The sequence below is a fragment of the Lipophrys pholis genome (assembly GCF_963383615.2).
Source record: "Lipophrys pholis genome assembly, chromosome: 5".
Classification (NCBI taxonomy): Eukaryota; Metazoa; Chordata; class Actinopteri; order Blenniiformes; family Blenniidae; genus Lipophrys; species Lipophrys pholis.
This window is the reverse complement of record NC_137628.1, coordinates 33,380,300-33,390,857: the sequence shown is the minus strand read 5'-3', so window position 1 is coordinate 33,390,857 and position 10,558 is coordinate 33,380,300. Positions and strand designations below refer to the sequence as shown.

Below are 10,558 nucleotides of genomic sequence, written 5' to 3'. Positions count from 1 at the left end.
TGTGTGTGTGGCAGAGGTAACGTTGGTTTACAGGTTGATAACTAGTGCTAACATCATTATCAATAGAACGCAATCATTGTAATATTATCCAATGTAATTATCAATATAACTCAATCATTAATAGAATCTAATATCATTATCAATAGAATTCAATCTCTAATAGAATCTAATATCAGCATCAGTAGAACTCAATCACTGCAATAGAATCTAATATCATCAATAGAACCCAATCATTGTAATACTTTCCAATTGGTTGATTATTTGTGTGTGCGTGTGTGTGTGTTTTATAGTATGTGACGCACTTTATGCTACAACCTTGTTGAAAAGTGGCTTAAAATAAAGTTTGATTTGATTTGATTTGATTATTCGAATTCGTAATTTCGTTTTTTTTTTTTATTTTACGCGTCTCCGGACTGACGGTCGCGTGGCCTTTTATTGTGAAAAGCCTGGGCGGAAGTTGCTGCAGCCGTGATGGCGGCGGATGCTGATTGTTAGGGATCGCAGACAGAGACGAAGTACGAGCCTCTCCGTGAGGGGACGGAGCTTTGTGTGGGTTTTCCGCGAGGAGACAGAAGATAAAGCTCCATGCTCGGTGTTAAAGGTACAAACTGACTTCTTGCAGTGTTTAAAGAGCGGCAGTTATTTATCCGTTTGCTAGCTCACGCAGCCAAAATGGCTTCTGTGTGGAGGGTCGGAGGTCCACTGTTTCCACATTTATTCACTTGTATCTGCTCCCGATGGAGGGACTGAGAGCATGTAAACAGTCTATATCTAATCTGCTGCTGGGCGAATGATTAATACATGTGCTCAGAGTCTATAGAGTGTATTTGTTGAAGGAGCTGGTGAGACTGTCATGGCGGTGGTTGAGTCAAATGAATTAAACCGCCTCCACGTTAAAGAAACACAATCTTTCAGGAATAAACACGCTTTTGTGCAGATTGGTGCACTTAGAGGCTAAAGGTAATTCTCATTCTTGTCTCGTGGCTGCGCTGCTGCATCAGAACCCGGAAGTGAATCTAAACTGAATATGATTGGTGTCAACCATGAGGCCCGTGGGCCAAATCCAGGCCGAACCGAGCAAACGGTAACGAGTCAAAAGAAGCTATGACTGTTCAACACGGAAGTAAGAGTCAACATTGAGACTCGAGCTGAGATTGTTTGTGATACAGCAATGAAAGAAACTTTTTCAGAATTATTTTGGGACATTTCACTGTATTTTGCACCAGAACATCTGAAATCGTTTTATTTCATTGCAATTGTAGCAAGTTTCAGTTGTGTGTTTGTTTTTGTGAAAACGGTACACTGCGCCACTAAAAAGAAAATCTAAAGGTTATTATGGCACTATTTGTCCAGTCTGGCCCACTCAAAATGAAATGAAATGAAAACTGTATGTAGACTCTGAACTAAAATGTTTGACACCCTTGCATAATCATTTAAGAATATATTTGTTAACACTTAAACATGGAAATAAACAACGAAATAAACCTAAATTATTAAACACATAAAGATGGAAATGAACAATGTAGATTGCTATTGATGTGTTGTCATCAATGATATTTCCTCATGGTGAATGCAAAGCATTATGGGAACTCAAGGCAACCAACTTGCAGAGCAGAGGGAAAGGCTCAGACTAGGTTGAACCCAGTCCAGACTGGTGAGTTATGGAAGGCCGTCTACTTGCTTCAACCATGGGATAAGTAAAGAGACGGTAAGCAGTAGGAAACCTTTGAATGCACAGTAGTTGACCAGAACCTGCTGCAGTGATCTGAAGCTGCTGGACAGTTCGTTTGTACAGAAACTCACACTTAAAAATCATATTATAAATGTTTCAGTGCTGGAAGGTTGGCGACAGGTTAACATCTGCTGACACTGAATGCTCATACAGATCCAGTCCATTATCTTTTATTTATATCTTTCCTTTGGCTTCCTGTTGAGACCGCCGTACAAATCGACTTAGTTTTCTTAAGCCTGGTCTGTTCAATGTTATTTCCAATGTAGCAGTTAATGCTGACCAACAGATACTATTTTATTTTGTTTTTATGTATTTATTTATTTATTTATTGCACTGTATTAGGGTTGTTCGGTATACCGGTACTGTATTGGTATCGCTGTACTGACGCCTTTAAAACGATACTATACTGGGCCCGGCTGGTACCGGTATCTATCTTTGTTTTCTGCATCACTGTGTTGACATTTGCACCGAGGAGAGTCGTCACTCAGTCTCTCTGTGGGGGGGCGTCGGCTGGCTGCTCCGCTTTCTGACTTTCATTCACTATGGATTTTGTAGATGTGGGAGCGGCGAATGACCGGGGATCCCTCGTGGAGAGCATCGTTGATGGAGAGTGCACGCGAGATATTGACAGCTCTTTACGTGATCGTGGGGGGAGTTACGGGATGTTTTGGACAATCGAAAGTGTGGGAAACAGCGCTCCGGCTTTTGAAAAAAAAATTTTGCACTCTGTTTTTTTTTTTTGCACTCTGGTTTCTGAGAGGTGTGGAAAAAAAACAGCTGAGACGGGGTGCGCGAGCGCTCCTGCACTCTGACCCGAGATCCGCAACTGAATAAGCGCTTCATACTCTACCTTATTTACCAACAACATTCCTGGACACAACTTCAAAATAAAAGTCAAAACAAAGTATTTTCAAAACAATCTTCTCCCAACCAAGCTTGTACTTTGAAAAGAATGAAAAAAAAAAAAAAGAATTGAAAAAAGCTAGCCAGCTTGCCTGTTTATTTTGATTGTATTTCCCATAATGCTTTGCATCTTGATGACAAGTTGAGTTGGTGACATGCTCAGTCAAACTATTAGAAATATCAGTAGCTTCACAGACTAATATAATTACACACATACATTGAGGCACATCAGAAAATTACAATATTTTTATAAACTTAAAAGATTTATCCAATGTTTTGATAAAAGTGACATAGTTTTAAGTTTTTCCTTTAAATTGTGATATGTATGGATTCTGGTTGGGAAAAAATGAAGTTGTAGATTATTAAGCACAGACACATTAATTAAAAAAAATTTTGGAAACGCGGGATCAGACATATTTAAGTAGGCTTGCACAAGTAGACATTCATACAGCTATTTTCAAGAAGTGACAAACATTGGTTAGTTAATAATTTAGATCATTATATCTATACTAATGACATATACACCTAAAAGTGTGTGTATATATTTATATATTAGTGCTGTCAGAAATAACGAGTTAATTGATTTGAAAAATTTAATTTGTTAAAAAAAAAATTGCGTAGTTAATGTAGTTTTGTTTACTTCCGTTTAGTTTTTTTTAACTCCCTTAGCAGCATGAGCAGCATCTCTGGGTGCAGCACCATGACTCCAGAGCAGCACAATACAGAGTGGAATAATATCAAGGTAGAAAGTTTCACTTTAAAAAGTTCCCTGACGGCTGATTGAGAAAGTGAAAGTCATTAGTTTTACTTTGAAAAGCTGAATTTAACGACCACGGAAGTAATTCTGCAGCAAAACTGCAGGATGCCATGTTGGCTGACCAGGAGCCACCAAACTGTTAAAGCTGGAGGAAATACTGGTAAAATATTAATTTATTCTCTCTCTCTCGCTCTCTCGCTCTCTCTGTGTCTCTCTCTCTCTCTCTCTGTGTCTCTCTCTCTCTCTCTCTCTCTCTCTCTCTCTCTCTCTCTCTCTGTGTGTCTCTCTCTCTGTGTGTGTGTGTGTGTGTGTGTTATTGACAGTTCATGTAATAAGTTCACAACTTTGTTTCTAGAAATATTCAAATTGTGAAAGTGGTGGAGCTGTACTCTACTAAACCCAGACTTACCCTCATTAATTTATTTATTTATGTTTTTATTATTTTGCTGATCTTTCAGAGAAACAGTTTTACCAAAAGCTAAAGGGACCTTATAAAAAATAGTCTTTGAATTTAAATAGTCGTTGTGTGCTGAGTCGACATTAATTCTGTGGTTTTCTATGAATACATATCCACTACAAACTTCAGTCTTCAGTAAAAAAAACAATGTGATTAATCACAATTAATTACAGAAAATTGTGCAATTAGTAAATTTTTTCAATCGATTGACAGCACTAATATATATATATATATATATATCTATAGATAGGCCTCTGGTTAGTCTAATTAGCCTATGATTTTAGGTGCTTTATCCTGATGACTTAAAAGGACAAATGACAAAATAAAACAAAGGTTTTGAAGTAATTTAATTTATATGTAAAAGAAATTTAAAACAATAGATTTTTTAGTGTTTAATAAACGTTGTTTCCTTGTATTAATGTTTTCAGATGCACCCTCTGATAAGTAGTCACACAGATAGAAGTAAGTACCTCTTTGTGTCGCCACTGTGACGTGTTAGTGTGCAGCCTGGCCGCCATTTTGGATGAAGACCCCCTTCTCCGCCACTACATTCACTCCTATTGAGGAAGCTTTACATTAATACGATAATCAGAACTCAGGACGGGGTTGACATAGTGACTCAAGTCTTGGATATTTCAAAGACAGAACTTCATGTCTGCTTTCCTAACAAACCAAACCAGGTGGAAATGTGTTGTAAACTCAATGACATTTAGTTAATTTGTTCTTTTTTCTTTTTTTTTTAAATTGTTTGTTTTGCTTTTATGGGGGGGTGGGGGTTCAAATGAATAAAATCATTCAATGTTTGATGGCTTTAAAAAGGTTTGTAGGGATTCATGAGAAGAAAAACCCTGGTGTTTGATAAGATTGTGATGATTTAATGCCAGTTTTGTTTGTGCATGTACATTTTTGGCCACAAAGACAATGAGAGTGTGAAAATGTCTTAGGGAGTATAGATGACATGAAGGAGTTTAAGACAGAAAAGAATTTCTGCAAATCTTTATGCCACAAACATAAATACACCCTAAATCGAGCACAAAAAGATTAAAAACAATGTCTGAGGACGGCGTTAATGTTCAATCTCAATGCAAAGGTGTTGCAAATCACTTTGATTTCATCCAATGCAAGACAATTGGTACAGCAAAGTTATAAGTTGGAAGCGGTCCACTCAGCTGGTGGAGGGAAAATACAAGTCTGTATCCACTGCTTCCCCCTCTGGCAAAGCCTTCCTCGCCATACCAGCCACCTCCATTTCCAGGGAAAGGATTCTTTCAGCAGCAGGAGACGTTTTGAATGTTCAGGTCTCAGCTGCTGCCCGAGAATCTGGACATACAGATATTCTTTCAAAACACATAAATTCCAAACTGAGAATAAAATATTAGCCTTTGTGTATTGAAAATAATAAATTCACACTACGTAAGATTTGTTTAAAAATGAATTATCTTTATTTTGTTTTTGTTAAGACAAGTTATTTTAAGTTACTCTGTTAAAAAGAAAAGTAAATCTGCCTTAGTTTGTGCCTTACAGTCAATTACTGTACCTATCTGGTTTAAAAAAGTTTAATTTGATACAATATTGAAAACATGTGAAAATACTGTATTGGAGATCACAGAAATATTACAAAGATGACAGTCACAAGTCGTAAGGAAAATTTATTTATAGGACAAAGAAATGTTGGGCACAGTATCGTGAATCATTACATCCTGGCAGACAAGTGAAGTAAATACAAACATCTGGGATTTAAAGTTAATCAGGTTTTAAAGTGCTTCATTCACAAACAAAAAACAATTCAACAACAAAACAATTGTTCTCTTAGAAACATGTTTATACAGAGTTTTAGTAGTGCTGAAGTATTGTACCACTTGGATTTCATTCTCAACAAGTTGCACTAAAAACTTTAAAGTTTATAATAAAATATAGACCCCGTTGGCCTGAATCTAAGATGTTTAGCTCTGAAAAAGTGATGCTGTTACATTCAAAGTCTAATATTCAGCTCCTGACTGTTTGATGATGCCGGTTGAACGTCAAGTTCCCACTGTGAACAATGGATATCTATTAAACTGCATGTAACCAGGGAACATCGGAGCAGTTTTTAAAGATGTTAACACAAGCTGTCGAATTTCAGGGTCTCGTTCTTTATTTCAGTAAATAAACATAAGGCTCATAACTTGAGCTTTGTAAAAGGACGGGTTGTCTTGTATTGAGAGTGATCTGAGAGTCCGCAGTGGGACAACAGTCTGGTGTCCTCAAACTCAGTGTGTGTAATTGTTGTTATTGATTATCGTGTTAACTTTTTTCCAAATTTTAGTAGAATATATTTAATTTCTAGGATTTGGGCGTCCTTTCATTTATGGCCAAGTTCACTTTTTCCCAACATCCCAATTCTCTTGGAATCAGGGTTAATTTTGTGCGAGTGGTGGTCTGTGGATAGTAAGAGGATTTGGAATCCTGTAGTTCTGTGATTGATGATGCTCCAGGATCTCTGAATCCCAGAAGGACCCCGTGGTACCTATTCTGCTCTGAAGAGAGAAGCATCCTGTGGAGAGACAGTCGATGTTGCTTTGGGAGTTTATAATTGCTCTGAGATCCAGACTGTTCACTATCAGTTGTTTGTAAAAAAAAAAAAAAACAATATTTGTTCTTTTGGATTTCCACCTCCTTTCTTTATTTGTTGTTGCTTAACGTTTTGTTGCTTTCCTTTCGGCACTTCCACCAATGATCTTTGGACTGACCTTGTTGAAGAAGTTGGTTGGTGAAAAGGTTGCGATTTGATTTGACAGCTGCCTTTTTGAAATAACTGAATCTGGTTTGGTTTGTAATAGTTTCTCTGCTTTCCACCTCAGCCTCGCTGTGCACACAGACAGTAATTCACACGTGACTCCTACCTTTTCTTTGACGCGCAGTTCATCACGCTCCATCGCCAGAGGGACCCATTTCATATTTGGACCTGTGGCTGGTGCTGCTGCAGTGACAGCTCTCCGGTTGGCTCACATCAAGAATCAGGCGCTGATTGCTCTCCAACAGCTCGCTACTCTTGTGACCATCATTGTCAGTAGCCAGCGGCACAGCAGTGGATTGACAGCAGCCTTATCGCCTCCCCAGACCCTCCTGAGCCTTCTCAACAAGCAGCCAGGGGTAACTCTGGGGTCCATCGGGAACTCCTACAGGATCATGTATCACCAACACTCCCAGCAACAGGGGCAACAGCCTTTCTCTAACGGACCCAGGCCTTCTCATCGTCAGCCACCTCCAAGTCAACATCCTAATCACCCTAACATGCAGCGGATGGGTTTCCAGTTTCCTCGTCCCACTCAACTCCCCGATGAGCTGGAGTCTGCTCTGTCTGGACGGGGTGCCCGGGACATGGACCACCGCCAAATTGATCATATCAACCAAAACCCAGGCCCGGCCTCTAGGATGACTCAGCATGGGAATTATGGCTCCAACCCCATGTCTCTGCCCACTGACAACACACCTGCTCTCCAGCAAGGAGTGGACTGGTCAAACTTCCAACCTCCGGTGAAACTTTTTGCTAATCCACCACCAAACGTTAGCTGCCAGCCCCAACAACATCACGGGCAATTACTGCAGCCCCCAAACATCCAGGCAGGGGCACGAGTCCCAAACTGGGCCCCCCCGGTTAGTGACTCCCCGTCGGCCCAAACACGGCAGCCTCGCGCCGGTGGAGAGGGTCAGAACTTGTACACGCCAGAGAGTGCAGGAAGTATTCTGGCAAGTTTTGGACTTTCAAACGAGGACTTGGAGGTGCTGAGTCACTACCCCGACGACCAGCTGACCCCAGATACTTTACCTTTCATTCTGCGCGACATCCAAATTCATAAGTCAAGCAACCCCACGGTTTCCACTTCTGCGTCTTTGTTTTCACGCCCTGCTCATGATATGCCGCTGCCTCCGTCCAGCTCGACTCCGCTAGCGTCCCCGGAAGTGCCGAGTTTTCTGACTGTTACACAGACCGCGGGGAAAGTCATCGACTATGGGCATGCTAGCCGAGCAAAAGACGGAGGACAGACTTTCAAAAGAGAGCCACTCTCCAGTGAAAGAACAGTTAAAATGTACCCCGCCTCGTCGGCCACGCCATCGGCTCCAAAAGCAGGAAAAACTGAAAGACGCCAAGTCCGTTTGGAAGCCTCTGATTCAGCCAAGCATGGGGACAGGGACTACCGCAGAACCAGTGGCAACCCCCGCAAGAACACGGAATTTCAAACGTCACCAAAATCCCGCCAACAAGACCGAGACTACAGGCATGATAGGACTAAACCACGGCCATCATCTGAAAGCAGGAGCGAAGCTTCATCCAGGAGGTCTCTGTCGTCTTCGTCTGGCTCAAAACAACACGGTGGAGGCATGAAGTTACCGACACCCACCATGATAAGTGATTTCTCAGCTGTGTCTCCAAAGGTGTATCCTCATACCTGCTCCCTGTGCAACATACAGTGTGATCAGGAAAAGGTGAGTTTTAACACTCCCAATAGTTTCCCAACAAGGATATCTTAAAATGTTGAGATTTAGTCCACACCACTGATTTCAGCAGGCAGCCGACGGAGCTTCTTAAGTCATGCCATTTCAATAGGTAGTATTACTGAGACGCCTGTTCCACGACACTGGCTGAATTAAAGCTTCTCAGATAGTACAGTGCAGCTCCAGGTTTAAGTGCAGTGTAATTCTCAACATGTTTGGGTACTTCATTTGACATCCACAGAGGCTGTCTGACTAATCATTGTGGATTTGCTTCATACCGAACTGCCCATAAATTAGACATCAGTATTGGTTTAATAAAGTTAATGCTATTTTTTTCAGGGTGAGTGATGATTTTTAAGAAGTGCAACAGACAATTTCGAGTAAATTTTGGCTTGGTGAAAACTGTCTTCTAATACTGAGTACATGTACGAGACATATGAAGACCTATCGGATAAATAAAAGAAGATATAAGCCAAAGTTTATGCACACCCTGTTTTACTCTAGATCATAACTTCCATAAACAATGGAGCAAATCCAACGTGATCAGATTGGAGGGGGGAGGAGATAAGTCAGACACATTTTTGTTTGACACTGTCTAACGGTACATGCTCAATCCATACAGGTACTAAGTTAAAAAATTTTTTTTTATAATTTTATAATTTAAATGGTAATTGGACATTACTTCCATCCAATAAACCTGCTGTTACCTCTCCATTCATATTCTATTGGAGTTGTACAGCAATGATCCATCAGGTCAAATTAACAGTAAGTATGTGATTGTTTTCAAATTGAAAATTTCTTCTCAAATTCAACTCAAAAGTCAGTTAATGTCATTTCTCTTTCTTTTTCGGTTTTCAGACCAATAAATATGTTTGGTCTCATGTTGCCTGGTGTCTTGCCTCACAGTGAGGTTTTTTTTAGTATCTTCTAAATGTGTTGTGATACATCCAAATGTAGAAGGAATCAGGTTTTACTACTATCTGCTCTGACTCGCGCTTTTTGTGTAATTGCCAAGTTTAGTTTGTGATGACAGTGAAATACATTCCCAGTGTGAAACATCTCAAGAGCCACGCCTAAATTAATTTCTGCTGATGTTGAATTCTTTAAAGGACTGAGTCAGGTTTCTAATGCGTTTTTAATGAGCCATCAGCAACATAGGCTTACTGTCGGCGTGATTAGAGGAGTGAGCTATCTGTTAAATGTCGTGGTTTATCAGATGGGGGTGTCAAACATACAGCCTCACCTATCACTGTGTACAAATGTTTGTTACTGGCGCTCACGCTGGTTTATTAAGAGGCTCCCTTTAGGTTAATTTAAGCAGTGTTTGACACGTCTGATCTAAGACTCACTGAACCATTACAAAGACATTGTTTGAGCAGTATTCATGTTACCAATTATTTTTTCTCTTCAGATCCTGGAAAATAGTCTTCACACGATGGTAGACGTGTTTTTGCTCCATGTGGGGTCTCTAGTGTTTATGGTGGAGACCTGAACCAGAGTTCAGAGGTTACACGCCCGAGCTAAAGAACAAAAGGGCTCATGTCTCAGGGCTTTATTTGTAGATTATAAATCGGTAGTTATTTCCAACCATGTGAAATGAGAAGTTGATGTGTTTTTGTGACAGTGACGGTTCTCTTTTTCTGTCCTTTTTGCCAGGAGTGGATTGAACATGTTAACACTGTCGTCCACACAGCGGCCTGCCGAGACCTACGAAACAAGTGAGAGCACTTACAGTCCAGATGAAGCCTCTTACATCTACAGTTCTGTTATACACAGTGTTGCCTTACAATGACCTCAAAACAGTGGAGCTTCTAGTGTTATTTATATTTGTCTGCCACATTTAGCTTTAAATGCTCTATTAGCTGGTTATTGGTAAATGAAGTTGTCAGTAATGTCTTGTCACTGGCAGTGAAAAGGTGAATGATGTACTGCTCTGTCTCTCTGAAGGTACCCAGACTGGAAACCAGACACACCAAGGTCAGTGTGAAGTTTCTACCTTCTGTTTATAGACGACGACTCCTTATAACCTTGTCTTTGCATCAAGCTGACACAGACCTCATTGTACATTCTATTATTCAGATGTTTTGTGCAAACAGATCTGATCATTCATTGATTGTTTTTCATCAGTTTCTTGAACGTTCTTATCAGAGGACTGAAAGTCTGTAAAGCTATAAAAACGGTTCAGTTTTTCCAACCGCACCAAACAGCCCATTGACTGAAACACTGAATGCTC

At 40.2% G+C, this 10,558-nt stretch overlaps 1 protein-coding gene across 1 annotated transcript in view; it reads left to right on the top strand.

The window, feature by feature from the left end:
* Positions 1–437: 437 nt before the first annotated feature.
* LOC308109573 (uncharacterized protein) overlaps positions 438–10,558 on the top strand; it is a 30,508-nt gene continuing 20,387 nt past the window's right edge. Inside the window, exons 1-4 of the mRNA XM_080463227.1 lie at positions 438–601; positions 6,750–8,316; positions 9,982–10,043; positions 10,273–10,302. Of these exons, the coding sequence (XP_080319353.1) occupies positions 7,018–8,316; positions 9,982–10,043; positions 10,273–10,302 (1,391 nt within the window). The 5' untranslated portion in view covers positions 438–601; positions 6,750–7,017. The remainder of the gene's footprint in view (positions 602–6,749; positions 8,317–9,981; positions 10,044–10,272; positions 10,303–10,558) is intronic.